The 15,161-nt window shown below is 46.0% G+C and overlaps 1 protein-coding gene across 2 annotated transcripts in view; it reads left to right on the plus strand.

The window, feature by feature from the left end:
* VPS54 (VPS54, GARP complex subunit) overlaps window positions 4,892-15,161 on the plus strand; it is a 43,249-nt gene continuing 32,979 nt past the window's right edge. Inside the window, exons 1-4 of one of the 2 annotated variants that reach the window (XM_021389818.1) lie at window positions 4,892-5,046; window positions 5,397-5,503; window positions 13,935-14,096; window positions 14,750-14,991. In XM_021389818.1, the coding sequence (XP_021245493.1) occupies window positions 13,961-14,096; window positions 14,750-14,991 (378 nt within the window). In that variant the 5' untranslated portion in view covers window positions 4,892-5,046; window positions 5,397-5,503; window positions 13,935-13,960. Of the gene's footprint in view, window positions 5,047-5,396; window positions 5,504-13,934; window positions 14,097-14,749; window positions 14,992-15,161 lie in introns of those variants that run through there. The other variant, XM_021389819.1, reaches the window with a different exon arrangement.

Genomic DNA, 15,161 nt, shown 5'->3' on the forward strand with positions numbered 1-15,161 from the left:
TTTCTTGGGGCAGGCTGTAAGAACAGCCACTTCTTCTCACGCTTTGTGCACTCTGCCATGCAGTAGTGACCCAGATCATTCTCATCTCTGAGGGGAAATGTGGGTATTGTCCTCCAGGGTGAGACCAGGCACCCATCCTGACCTGCATCTTGACTAGCAGGGATGCAGCATGCATATGAGCATATGAGATGGGCCATCATGACCTCTCTACGTGGGTCTAATCCTTAGATGTAGTAGTTGGCGTTTGGCTGACATGATAAAAATCATCTTCAAAATTTCCCTGGGTGTTATTTTTGAAAGCCACTGAAGATGCCCTGTAGAACTGCTGTCCCATTCTGAATCTTATTAAGACTCTGCATTGTTTCTTGTGCCCATGCGCACCACGCTCCACTTTCACAAGGCATGGAAATGTTTTCCCTGGTATTGTCATGAAAAATTCAGTCTTAAAATCCCTTCACATCACTGAAGACAAGGAGAGCATAAACTCTCCATCTGCTTTCTCTGCAGTGTTCATTATTTTACATATTTCTTTCATGTTCCCTGCTTCCTCTAAGCAGAATTTTTCCTTGATGTTTGGTTGCTCCAATCATTGTTTAGTGTTGCTCTTTTAGTGACAGGATTACCCGCTACACTCAGGGCTCCTGGGGGACCTGCTCCTCTAATTATATTTAATCATTGTTTTCCCTCAGATTCCTTATGGATCCCAATACCATGCTTGCAGTGCAAGCTGAGCAACTTTTCTGTGAAAGTTTCTGAAACTATCCATCAATACCAGGGCCCTTCCAGGAAGGACCTAAAGTAGTATAAAAAATGTCCTGGCTAAAAGTACATGGGATTTGACTTGTTTACCTAGGAGATTCGTTCTAGGACTATGTCCCACATACAAGGAACAAGGATGTTTGTCATTTTATATCATGAGGGCACTGCAACACAGTGCCAGTGCTGAGTCACATTCTCCTGCAAAGCCAGCGTGGCCCTTGGCCGTCAGTAGGAAGCTGAGATAACCAAAGTGCTACAGTCAGAAGAATTACCAGAAAAACATACTTTATGGCTGTAAGTCATACTCAGAAAGGTAGGTAAACACCACATCAAATGAACTATGGTTTTCTGACTCACGATTTCCTCGCCAAATTCTTCCAGTAAAAAAAAAAATGGTAATTTAAGTTGTGCAGAGAGCTATCAGTATGTTCAGGCTGCAAACAGGAGAGTTCACAAGACCAGAAACTCTCTGTGCCCCAGAGCACTTTGCTATGGTTTAAAGGCTCCTTTCTTCTCAAAGCCACTAGAAATCACCCATGAATATCCTACAGTCTGGGAGAAAGAGAGACCTTGGGCTGGGCTGGTTTCTCCTCCCCAGGTGTAAGTAGATATAAAATTATTTTCATTGCAACTGAAAACTATTTATTAAAGGTCATGAGAGGGCGTGTGGCTTAAAGGTCAGTTGAGAGTATCGTGTCTCTGGCACGATTAATTACTGTGGATTTAAACGCGCCTCTGGTGAAAGAGAAACAAAGATCTGAGCCAGATCACTACCTCCTGAGCAAGTATCAGTTGAGGAGTAGGTCCAGCTCTGCATAAAGGCTGCTTCATGCTGTAAGTGAGTGATGCCAAATTTGTTTTAATGGTTGCTCTGAGTGATCAACTTAAGGTGAAGATGCTTCAGGGTCGGCGGTGTGAAGCATACCAGCTGAGCACTGCGGCCTTGGCTGTAGGTGACACAGCTTGGCAGTGAGTGTCTCAGTGCACGACTCATACAGCTGTGGGCTTACATGTACAGGCTTACAAAATGGTATCCATGCCAGAGCACTGGCCTTTAGCCTCAGGCTGACCCGTGGGGCTGGAGAGGGGAAACTGGTTTGCCACTGAGGCTGTGGGAACCCATTTCAAAGACATTACTGATTTTATTGACTTTATCCATACGAGTAAATTCTTCAGGCTCTGTGTTTCTGCCATACGGATCTATACGCAGTGATCAATTTTACATTATATTCATGATCTCACATTTTATTGCAGTGTGTCCCTGCAGTCTGAACACAGTTGTTGCTGTTAGAGACAAAGAGATTTCTGCCAGGCAGTGGAAAAGACGCTACGAAAATATGGTGAGTGAAGTTTGCAGGTTGCTAGAGGGAAATTCCTGTTGGCTTTGTTATAAGCATTTAATATTTAACATGGTTTTTTTTTACTACTTTTGCTACTGCAGCTTCCAGAAAGCCTGTTTGAGCTCTGCTGAGATGATATTAACAGCAGCATGTTTTGAAGTGTGAGAAGGTACACCTTTATTTTCTAAAGCATGTCTCCGAAAGTTATAATGGATGTAAAGAGGACGAACCAGTGGTGCTGATGTCACGAGAAGCTGAAGCCAACAATTATGATGTAAGAGTAATAAATCAACAATTTTTGCAGTGCCACATTTTCTGCTTCTTAACCTCACAAAAAAATAAAATAAAATAAAACCAACAACAAACCATACCCACCAAAAAAAAAACAAAAAAAAACAGTTACCCTGCTACTCTTGCTGGGTAGACAGAAAATGAGATTTAATTGTACTTTCACATGCCAAGCTGTTTCAGCAGCTTTTCCCAGACTGTCATCCACATGAGTGGCGATCAGTTGGCCTGGCTGAGTAGCCAGTGCTTCAGTCTCCACGTAGGAGCACATTGAGCTGTGCTTTCAATAAGCTTTGCAATGAGAGATTTGGTACTGTGTGAGTAGTGAGCCACAAAGACATTGTAAAATCTGGCAGGAATATTCTCATGGAAAAAAGGCTTTGATCCAGAACACAGGTTTCACTCTTCGGTTGTTTTGGCTTTAGGGTTTTAACCTGAATCAACAGTAGCAACAGCAATAAAAACACCTAAATGTCCACCTTCAGTGCTGGGCATGAAATTAGTGTTTCTAAGCAGCTCTGGAATATTTTACTCGTTTGAAAACAGCTGCATTGATACTGTAAATAAAACGGAGTTGAAGATGCACCTTCTGCCCTCAGTGAAATGTGATGTTGCACAGTCAGAGCTGCGAGACATGCTGGCTGGGACTGTAATTATCACAAGGAAAGGTCCTGGACTACTGAATAGAATGCTCACACTTGTGTACTGTGGTTGAAATGTTTATTTGGCTTTGTAGCATCAGGCCAGCTGGGGCTTTCATAGGGAAGTAAGAGGGAAGTAACTGCAAGATAAGCATCTTAAGATCCTTATCTGTGCTCTAAGATGTAACAGTTTGAATTCTGGGGATTCATGGATGCTTCCGGGTGTACAGTGGCCCAAGAAAGTGAAATTAAGAAGTGAAAACAAGAAAACTGCAGCCACAAATTTCCAGTGCCCTCCAGAAATCCTCCCACCTACAACTCTCAAGCAGTCCTTTCTGCAGTGTCTGCAGAGCTAACAGTCGACGTGAGCTCCACCAACCAACAAGAACGTACTGTGTGCTAGGTGGAACAGCAGGTCCCATAAATAGTGGTGCTCTAATTGGGAAACCTGACCAGGAGATTCCATGTCCTAAATCCAAAAGCTGTGACTGCCACACACGTACATCCATGCTAATGTTAAACAGGAGAGTAGTCCCCCTGTAAAGTACAGCCTAAGTGTGTGAATACACAGGTGTGAATACCTGTGTCATTTTGCCGCTGAAGACAAAAGTATTAGGAAAACAGCGCTTTGAATTGACAAAGACGTGTGCAGTCTGTCCTGTGAACACAACATCCACACACCTGAAACTGCAGCGTCTACTGCAGAGTGTACAATGGCCTGCCTGCTGCTGGATCTGTGCTTTAAATGTAATGAATCACGTTATTCTTCGGGATAAGACTTTCACAGCCCGTGGTAGCAGTGCTAGTGCAATTTGTTGTTTGTTGTTGTTACAGTTGTCAGCAGTTTTCCATTGCCTTACAACATGTGACAGGTGAGAGGCTGAAGACAGGAGCCTGCTGCCCTGTAGAGGAGTACCCTGAGCAGAAGGGTGAATGCTAGTCAGGACAGGGACGATGCTCTCAAAGAAGCAATCCAAGAATCCCTGCAACTCTCAGACACTTGATCCTGGTGGCTGCCACTTGGAACTGACTGCTCTGGAGTCTGCAAAACAGACTGTACACAACAAAGGCCTGTCAACATTCACCGCTGAGGAGTGAAAAAACATCTTAAAGGCAGCTGTGGTGACGTGGTTGAGTGAGCTGGACTGTTGGGGCCTAGCTGCCAAATTCTTTTCATGCAGTTATCCTGCAGTCACGCCAGCCAGGACAAACAGTGCTTGGTGTCAGCAGAGGGGCAGGCGCGGTGCGTGCAGGGTGTGAACTTCCACCGACAGGCTTACGTAGCCATCAGCCCACAGTGACACGTCCACCTGCCTCTTTGCTCCCTAATACCAGTGGAATTACTGCTATTGATTAATCAGAGCCTCGAGTGCCCCTGCACTGTGATACCTTTTGAATGTAAGACACCGTGTTAGCGTTTCATTGGGACGTAGTGTGCCCAGTACTTTGTAGGATTATGGAATACCCCAAGGTGGAAGGGGATTGCCGAGCCCAGCTCCCAGCTCCATGCAGCACCACCTGGACATTAAACACAGAGAGAGAGCAGTGCCCGAACCAACTCCAACAGCTCGGGGCCGTGCCCGCTGCCCCGGGAGGGCCGACCCAGCGTCCCACAGGGCGAAGAACCTTTCCTTAATCGCTAATCTCTCCCCGGCGCGACTTTTGCGGCCTGCTACGGAATTAGCGTCCAAAATGCAAGTCTGACGACACGCCGAGCCACGAGGCCGCCCGCGAGCAGGGCAGCAGCAGCAGCAGCTCGCAGCAGCCCGGCACGGCGCCGCGCGGCCCCGCAAATGGCGGCGCGGCCACGATCGCTGCTGCAGGGACATCCCTGGGGCCATCCCCGGCCGGGGGCAGCCCCTTCCGCCGTCCGCGGCTCCTCCTCCGGGCGGCGGGGAGGGAGAGGCGGCGTCTGGGCTCCTCCCGCCGCCGTACCGCCGTGCCTCCGCGCCGCCGCCCGGGCCGCTTCCTGAGCCGGGGAGCGACGTGTCGGCGCGGCGGTGCGCGCTAGGCCGCAGGTAGGCAGCGGGGAGCCCCGGCCCGCCGCCAGGCCGCGAGCACGGGTGCCGCCCAAGGCAGGGGGGGTCCGCCGGCCCCGCTCGGGAACGGCCGGGAAAGTTGAACGCCCCCCGGGGCCCTTTGTCTGGACGGCTCCAGCCCTGGCTGGGCGGGCGGGCGCTGGCGGAGTGCGGGGCCTGCCCGGGGTGGACGGCGGCTCGGGGGTGCGGGGGAGCCGCGCAGGATCCCTTTCTATCTAAATATCTATTTTGTATTTCCATGGCAACGGCGAAGCGGGAACGGGGCAGCGCCTGGGGGGTTTGTGCCCGGCGGGGACGTGCCAGGCTCTGACGCGGGCTTCTCCCCTCAGGTCCTCGGCTGCCGCGCAGCCACAGCACCGGGCGGTTCTCGTATGATGCAACCGGCAGAGATATGACGACGGCCTTCTTCAGGTGCTCCGGGAGTGTTTTCACCAAGGTACGGCACGTGTCGCTGCTGTCGGTGACCGGTGCTCGCACAAGGCCGGGACGTCTCCAGGCAGTATTTTGGGTCCCCACGTGCAGACTGGGTGGACGGGGATGGGCAGCGCTTTTCTTGTTTGCTTCTTCCCAAATACCATTTAGAACCGTGGCGGTTCCCAGGCTGGTCCCACACACTTGCCCCACTGTTGTGGCACTGAGAGATGTGACGCAGCAGCAGGGCTGGTAGGTCAGGTGGGTGCTTGGACCTGGTGATCTCGAAGGTCTTTTCTGACCTGGGTGGCTCTGTGATTTTGTGATAAAATTGTGGAGGAACAAAGATTCTTACCTTTTCTTACCTCAGCAGCAGTAAGTCCTGTTGAGAGGGACATAGCTTGACATGTTTGTCAAATATTGACCACCTGTTCTCTCAAACAAACATTAACTTTTTCTGCTATGTCCAGTACTGACCTTAACGAAAGGTCAGAGTTAATTCTCCCGTCCTTATCCATTTTTCTTATATTTTATAAATACTTTGGATTCCTGTTACGGAGCACTGAGTAATCTCAAACTTGTGAAGTACATCAGAATATTTATCTGAGAGATTTGCATGTGTGCTTTTGAGAGTTCTAAGACACAAGAGGTGTAATGACTTCACTGTCTTACCTATATAGTGTCTGGTGGAGTCCTTAACAAGAAGATAAGGTATGAAATGAGGATCCTGCAGTGTAACTACAATTGCCCTGTGCATCCACAGCTACTTTGTATCCTTGTGAAGCAGTGTTCTTACTAAATACCTGACTGCAGCGTGTTAATTGTTGTAATGGCTGCAGTCATTCTCCAGTCTGAAAGCCTGTGTGACTCTTTCCTAAACTGTGGTGTATACAAAAGCTATAGTTAGTCCATTGAAATCCTCTGGAAGTAAGACAGTGCTTCTCTTGGGTACGAAAACAATGACTAAGATTAAGTAATTGACAGGAGGTCTGCAGCTCTCTAAGCAAAAGCCACTGTGTGTTGTGTGGGCAGTTTCACCAGTGAGGCCTGCAGTCTGTGTGCTGGGAAGGAGCTCGGCCTCTCCCGTCGTGTTCCCCCGTAACATCTGGGGAGAGCTCTCCTGGGTGTCCCTAGGTCTTCAGCACTCACTTTCTCTGTGGTAGAAGTCTGGTGCATATGTAGAGAAATTTTATCTTGCTGTTGGCAGCGTGAACTTCATGGGAAGAGAAAGGGAAGCGTGTTTCCAAGGTTGAACAGAAACATTTCCCTGAGAAGTCTCAGAGGAGCCGTAGAGAGGGTAGACTGAGAACGCTGCCTGCAGACTTGCACTTTGTCAGTTCAAGTGGGAAGAAGTTGGGAAATGGAGTCATGTAGGTATCGTTTCTTTTGGGGCAGGAGGTTGGTGTAAAAGCCACTTCTGCTTTCCCTTCTCAGACTTCTGGAGAAATGAGGAACTGTGTGTCTCTTCAGGAGAAGAGTGAAGGGCAACAAATGTCTTATGCTCCAGGGCTTGAAGTCTTCCCTGTTGGGAGGCTCAGTTTCTCTTTTGGTTTCTGTATCTTCTCTTCTTCATTTTTTTTTTTTAAATTTATTTTTATAGTTTATATTATTATTGTTATTTTTATATTTAAGCTTCATTTTGTTAATTCCTCCTGCTGTTGTTTTATTCATAAAGCATAAAGAGAGAAAGGATGAGCATGAATGGATGTTCTATGTATGTCTTTCCGGGGCTATGTATGATTAAGTCCGAACAAATACTCACAACGCATCTTAGATTCTGTGTCTTTAGCTCTTTGCATCAACCTTACTTAGGTGTTAGGTTTTAAAATAATGTGAATATTCTCTTCAAAAGAGAAAGAATCCTTAATGTATTTCCCTCTTGCTCAGAAATGTTGAACTCATTTTCTGACCAGATGTTCCAAAATACTCATCTTTGGGTAGAGAAAATGCTACGGTATTTCAGCTTTGAAGCTGATTTTAGAACACAAAAAGAAGCACAAACTCACCCCACAGCTTAAGTGGCAAAGCAGTAGTTACTGGAGTAGCTTAACAGGTGCTTTGCAATATTGTAGGAAATGTCCATTGGGATTGTACGGTTCCTGTAAGCAACAAAGTAAGACTTTGCTTTTATTTTTTGGTATTCTAATTGTAGCATTACCGGACTTCTTATGCCTGTAGAAATATTTATTTGTCTTGTAAGTGGGAGCTCTGAGGAATGAGAAGGAAGTGATGAGGTGATCCCTTTCATTTTGATCTGTTGGGCAGCTCTTAACACTTAATGAGGACTACCAGCAAACCCGGTGGCACTTGATGCTCCCCAAGGCAAAGTTTCAGTGGTCTTGTTTGCCACACACTTGCCCTGCGGAGTGGCTTCCTGCCTCCTGCTAGCGAGCTGACATACTGTGTCAAGCTTGCTTAATAAGACTTATTACAAAGACTTATTGTCTTTTTTTTGTTAAATATTTTTGATTGGCTATTGCATAGCTGCTTGCAGTTGTTGGATGGCTTTGGAAAGATGTGATTCTCATGAAAAACCAAATTTCTAGAAAATTAGTTTCGGGTTAATGATTTGAAGCTAACCCTGCTGAAGATAGCAAGGGGAGAGCCTGCGCAGGGAAACTTGCTGTTGACACAAATCACCATGAGTTTCTGTCAGTCTCCTTTTGGGAAGTCAGAACCTTCGTGTTAATGGTTTTTGCTTGGTGTAGTTCTGCCTCTCCTCAAAATGTCAGCACTCCACAGCCTCTGCCTTTGACAGGCTTCTCACTGGAGTGCCTGCTGGGGCTCCTTGATCTGTGTTCAGCTGTACCTACCTCTGCGGAGCTGGATGCGATGCTCGTCTCTCACCATTTTCCAGATGATGCATGCTGTAATGCTGACGCCTAAAAAAAAAAGAGCACAAAGAGATTTCACTCCCTTCTTTTGTGATAGGGTGGGCAAATAACCACGAGGCCTTTTCTTTTCTGACGTACATTTTTTGCTGCTTTCTTAATTTTTTTTCTGAATGATTCTACCGCTCCTGGCATTGAAGAACTTGACGCATACTGACCTAAATAGCTGTAGGAAAGTCTGTTTCTCCAGTGCAGAAGCTGCCTTCTGACTTTAAATTAGTGTTCTTCTTTGGGAAGCTAGGTTTCCAGTTGAGAAGAAATGCATTTGGTACATTGGATATAGCACAGATGTTCCATTTAATTTGTTTCATTTAGTACCTGGAGAACTGTGCAATATCAGCTTTGGAGATGGTTTGTCTATGGGGAAATACATCTCTCTCAAACTTTTAACAAAATGCTTACACTTGTGTATTATTCTGAGTAATTAGAGAGTATGTGCACTCAAACAACCCTAGACTATTCCGCGATGGGGGCTTCTGGGGATAACATTTATCAGTGATTTCAGCTGACAGGGCTAAAGAAACTAGTAGAAAATATCACAGTTTGAAAATCAGGCACTGTTTTGCACTGGCCTTGTAGTCCACCCACAGTACTTTCCCAAAGTCAGATTCCTTTTTTCTTGCCCGTTTCCCCATTTGAGGGAAGCTCTGTGAGATGACATCATGGTCTTGTTTTTATATGGTCCCAATATGTGGGATGCTGAGAAAGTAATGCAGCATGGCTCAGCTCAGCACACCGCGAGGAGATGCAGAACATGCTGGATTGTGACAGCACATCTGGGTACGTGCAAAGCTGATCTATGGCTTCCTTGTCAGGCTGCTTTCATTCCCATGAAGCTAATCTGGATAGTCACCACTTGTGCAGGGAAGGTGTACCTTCGGTCCAGGAGGATTAGATTAGGTGTACTATTAATAAAGATGTGTGGAATGTGCTGAGGTACACACGTGTGTCTGACTAGAAATACGTTCCTATTTATTAGGCTTTCAGGAAGGCCGGGCTGACACAGGCTTCTCTCTAAGTTGCATAAGGAAGTGAGCTGTTGGAAGGCACACCAAACATGGACGATTTGGCATGGGGACGTGTCACAGCTCTCCTCTGACTCCAGCCTTGCCACCTCCCTGACAATCTGCTGCTTGCTCGAAAAGCCCAGGATGTAAATAGGTGTTCAGAAGGACCTTGAGTTGGTAGAACACCTTCCATTGTCTTACCCTTATTCTCTGAAACTGCTTAAACCTTTTAGCTGAAAGCTAACTCTCTTGGCTCCCATGCTGAAAGAGCTGTCTGTCTTGAGGCACAGGGGCAAGCATGGAAATCTTGGCCCAAGGAATAAGCTAGTTGAAAGAAACAGCTTGCCTTAGTCCAGGCTGCTTCATACTGTCTTACAAAGGTGGATTGTGCTTCACTTCTAGGATGGTTTTCTTGTTACAAAGTTAAATCCTGCTGATTTAACAAAGAGCTGTATAATAATGGAGCGGGAAACCTAGGCTTCTGGGGACAGAGTAAATGTACTGCACCACTAAGAGACGTATCGCTGGGTCCTGGCAACAGTCCCTGCTGCGTTCTTGCCTTTCAGTTATATTTCAGATATCCTTTTCCTTAAGCAGTATCCCCAATATTTATCAATTGTGGAAATGAAATTGCTTTAACATGAATTGTGAGCAGCTTCTGGTGGTTTTCTATTCCAAAGGGCGTTAGTTAGCCAGAGCAGCACTTGAAAATGTTTTGATTGCGCTCCGTAGTTGCCGGACAAAGCGATGGAAGACAGCAACAGATTTAGTATGGTGTTCGTTCTCAATGAGAAGCTCCTCAGCTGACCTTTAGGAGCAGAGTATGCCAGTCAAAGGTACCTGGTGGTGTTGTCTGGGTGTCACTCATCTGGAGTGATGTGGAGAGCTTAAAGAAAGCTTGCTCAGTATTGTGTGGTGGGCTTGAAGCCCTGGGTTCTTTCCCGTGGGTGCTTAGTGTCTCTTCTCAGTTGTTACTGTTTTTGTGGCCAAAATGGAGTTGGGAGAGCAGGTTCTCTGAATTGTGTGGGTGTCTGGAGTTAGTAAGTTCCTGGGTGCACCTTGTAGCACCATCTGACTAATCAAAACTGCCAGCTAAAGTTGAAGCTACTGTTAGTAGGTTACATTTATTTTCATTTGGGAGGTAGAGTGTAGATAAAGGAGAAATGACTACTTCCTTCCCCTTCCTTGCAGAAATTGTGCTGGTTTCATACGTTCTAATTTATGGTGTTAGCACATATTGCGGCTTTACAAACCCGAGGGTGCGCGTGTGAGAATTCCCAGTAAAAACAATTAAAGCAGTTTCCTGAAGTAACAACTAGAAAGTTGCTCGATAGTACTAATGGAAGGCTGCCAAAAAATGAGGAGATGGGAGAACAAAGCTAACCATGGGGAGGTGAGGTTTGGCTTGTGCCTGCTGTCATGTAGCGTGTATATAGAGATACTACTGGATGCTTCAAGTCTTACCGTATCAAAAGCAGCATGAGTAACCCTTAGAATATGGAAAGGCAGTTTCTGAGGAACTTCATGCGAATATTAATAGTTCTAAAACCCACCAACACCTGCACAAGGGTTACAACCACCCTCTACAATTACTTCTGAGTAACTCTCAGAAGTCGTGTTGTGTGTTGTGCTCTTCTTTTAACTGCTGAGAGCTTCGTGGTGAAACTGAAGTCATAGAGGAGTCATCACAGAACTTCTTAAAGCTGATGTGGTTAAGGTATTGCTAACTGCTCAGGTCTCCTGCTTTGCTGACTGTACAACAGCCATGCACTGCTCATACGTTTATCATCACAGACATTTTATTCCATGCTGCACGGCTGTGTTCAGGCAGTAAGGATAGGTAGCAGGTGTAATTTCATGTCATCCTTTTTCTAAGGGAATGAATACGGTGAGCATGAATAGGTTTAATTTCTTTGAGGAGTGTGGCAGATGTAACCATAATCCTGTGAGTATTTCCATTGTTACTCCAGTATCTAATCCCCTAGGTTTTCTTATTGTGTTCAACATGCGTTGCTAGACAAAACGTGAGTAAATTATGGTGATTACTGGAGAGAGCGGAGTTAATCTAACCCAGTTTTAATCATATGTCATTTAAATATTGATGTCATTAAGTTACCCGGACGCATATCCCTATTGCTGTTCTAAGCAGGAGGCTCGGGGGGCTCCCACTCCATAATTCCTGCTGCACAGCTTAATGAGGTAGCTGTAGTTCGCTGCAATCCACCTGCGTGGGAGCTTGAAAGAGCTAAGGTCTTCTGCAGCGCTTTTGTTCCGTGTTAGCATTGAATGTCCCTGTTTCTTGTGACTTTAAATCAGCAGATTTGTCTTTCGCTGCGTTGTTGAAAACGCTGATTCAGATGGCTGGTTATAAATCCGTTTATCTATAAAGTCTTTAGCAGGCTAGCACAAAGAAAGGTGTTGTGCTGGCGAGCAAGTGAGACGGTGCTTTTCAGTTGCCTGGTGGTTAAGGGCTTCAGGCGTGGGGCAGGGTGTGTGACTTCATGCAGACTTCTCACATTTCCCCTTGTGATTTGGATTTAATGTTTGATTGTCTTTTCTCCCTCTCTTTGAAGCAGTGCTTCCTCCTGTAAGGACCACAGTTTGAGGGATGCCTGGTTTTGGCAGTACAGATAGGTTTATTTCTGTGCGAAAGCGGCTGTTCACGAAGGTTAATTATCCATAAGGCCCTGACTTATGAGTCTACCAGAATAGCTGCTAACTATGAATAATTTAGTGCAGCATCGGATTGCTTGCCACTTAAGAAGGCCTCTCTGTCTGTGAATCCTTATATCTTGTTGAAATCCACTCAACGGCATGAAGGTTACCGCTTGCATTGACATTTCATTGTTCTCTTTTCGCTCTGTTTTAAGAGTTTGTCAGTGTGTAAAGGCAGTGTGAATGTTTTAGTGTGATGAGCAATAAAAATGCCCGTACAAGAGTAGTTTGTGTCTGAAAATTTGAGGTATTGAACTTGTCGTCAGTGTTATATTGGCCTTTGAGTTTATTTTAAGTCTTGCCCTCGCATAATGCAGTTAGCAGTTTGGCCGTGGCGTTTTATGTGCTTCAGACAAGTCATACCTTAGAATATTCTGTGGAGCAATACTTTCTTACAGGGAAAGGATAGAGACTTAGTGAAAGACTTGAGAGCAAGAGTGCAGGATTTCAGTGCTTCCTACAAATGGCTTTAGCTGCTCGTGTGTCTGGCTAGAGCAGACCATGAGTTGTGGTACAGAGGCTTTTCTGGGGAGAAAATCTGCCAGTGCAGGACCTCGAAGCAGGTGTGATCTCGTGGTTGGCAACCCTCCCTGCAGGGAGCTGGAACTTGATGATTCTTGAGGTCCCTTCCAACCTGAGCCATTCTGTGATTAGGGAAGAGCTTCACAAACAAAGAGTAAGGGTTGAGAATGTCAAGGGAAGAGCATAAGAATGCGCACCTTTCACAGAGGTAGTAACAAAGTTCTCTTTGGGATGTTTTGAGGAGAGAGACTGATGGTGTAAGTTGTCTAAGGAAGGTGTGGCAGAACTTCCAGACTTCCCTTTGTGCTCCTGTTCTCTTCCTCAATTAGTAAGATCAGTGCTGACTACGCAGGAAACCACCACCGCTCCCCAGAAGAGGAGGAGATGGGTTTCCAGCTCCTCTGCACGCTTATAGAAAGGGTTCTGCTGGTGTGTTTTCACCCCTTCAGCAGCCACTTACAGCACATGGAAGCACGTTCACCACATTGGCAGCGGAAGGGAGCAAGGCACGTGTCCATCTGCCATAAGTGCCAATGGCCGGATGCCCTCCCAGCGTGCCTACTGCAGTGCTCGTTGCTTTGTGCTTCTGCTCATCGGGCGAACTCCTAGTGCTGTGTGTGTCATAGCTCATCCTTAGAATTGTTCTGCAGGATGCTTCCAGCCTAGTTTAGAAAGAAGAACCATTTTTCTTTTCCAAAAGAGATTTGCTGCAGCGTAAGGGATTCTGTTAGAAGTTGGTAGTTACACGCCAAGATCTTGCAAGATGCGTTTATTTCCCTTGAGAGGGGAGGTTTCGGATCAGTGCCTCCGAGCTGTGTGTGACCGGGAGGTTTTGGTGAGCTCGCACACCTGCAGTAGTTCTGCACTTGGCTACTGAGTCAGCACTCTGCACGCGTCTGGTGTGGAGCAGCTGCGGGACAGCGGGCACAGTCAGCAGCTCCGTGCCCACCTACAGGGCTGGGCTGTTTACCTAAGCTCCCTGCTATCTCCCAGGGAGATTTACCCTGAGCGTGTGCTCTGGGACTGCCATAGCTCTGGCAAGGGGAAGGCAGAAGTGCCTGAAAGATTTCTGCTACTGTTAACGTCTGCATTTATTGAGCTAACCTTCATTCCTGAGGGCGGGGGAGGAAACAGGCTGTGAAGTTGCATTCTGACTTCTGGTTTTGTCTTTAAAATGTTTTTCTATGTTCCTCTTGGAATGTGTCAGTTAAATTGTTGCAGTTACAATAATAATAATTATACTGTGTAGCTACTGTCATCCTTTTGGTAGCCTGTAACCAGAACTACATTAAAGCCTGGATGTTTATTGTTTCTCATTTAGCTTTTATCACGTGGTGATTTTATGCAATGGCATCAAGCCACAGTTCTTCACCAGTGCCTCAGCCAAACAGCAGCGATGCTTTCTTTAAAAAGGAAAAGGATGTTGCAAAACGCTTCCAGCCCGTGCAGTCACTGCCTGACGTGTGTCCCAAGGAGCCTACAGGTAACGCTGGCGGGCAAAGAGAGTGAAAATGCAATTAAATTTGTGAACTCAAAAATCCCGTTTCAATCCTTCAGTCAAATTTTCTTGTATTCTGGGGGTAGCCTAATAAACCGTAGTCCTGTTTCAAAGCGTGCCGTAATTCTGCTCTATACCGCCCAGTTCCCTTTGGAGCGATGGGAGAACCTTCCCATTTGCAGCTTCTTCATAGATTTCCATGTTATGTGTAGGATCTTTTGTGGGTGATTATACACTGTACTGCATGCAAGAGGAAGGTGTGTTCTGTCAGAGCCTGTAACAGACCCACCTGGCGTGCTTGGAGTCCGGTTGCTTTACTTCTATGGAACACCTGGCCCTCTTGCAGCGGGGTTATGAAAAAATTGTCTAAGTTGTTGGTGTAACTATTAACTACTTAATAGTGTTGAGCTAATGATGGCGGGTGTGGGTTAGTTACTGTGTTCGAAACTTGTATTGTTTAATGTGATAGAAGAAATACCTTAGCACTGAAAGAAATGGAAACTGAATGTGTCTTTTGGGTAGGTAATTCTGATCCACTGTGTAATTGTTAAAACACGGTTTGCTTAAGAACCACGTTAACAAAAAATACAACTTTCAGTTGCTCAGCTTAACAAACTGTCTTGTCTTTTGTGCTGCAGGCGATCCCAGTAGTTTATGTGACAGCCCGTCTCTAGTTGCGGATCAGCACAGATGGACTATTTATCATTCCAAAGTCAATCTCCCAGCAGCACTAAATGATCCTAGGTTAGCAAAAAGGGAATCTGATTTCTTTACAAAAACATGGGGAGTGGACTTTGTGGACACTGAAGTCACGCCTTCATTCTACCTCCCACAGATCACCAAGGAACATTTTGCATTATACCAACAGGAAATTGCTCCGGTAAGAATGCCAGATGAGATGCACATAGTACTGGAAAGAGATGTGAGAACCTCCTACTTACAGATTGTCCCTGTTGATAGCCCATCAGACAGTTAGCTGATGATTAATTTGTTCTCCAGTGCTTGTTGACCCTTCATCAGGTGTTTCTTGTTTTATAGTCTCATTATTCT

The sequence above is a fragment of the Numida meleagris genome, chromosome 3 (genome assembly GCF_002078875.1).
Source record: "Numida meleagris isolate 19003 breed g44 Domestic line chromosome 3, NumMel1.0, whole genome shotgun sequence".
Classification (NCBI taxonomy): Eukaryota; Metazoa; Chordata; class Aves; order Galliformes; family Numididae; genus Numida; species Numida meleagris.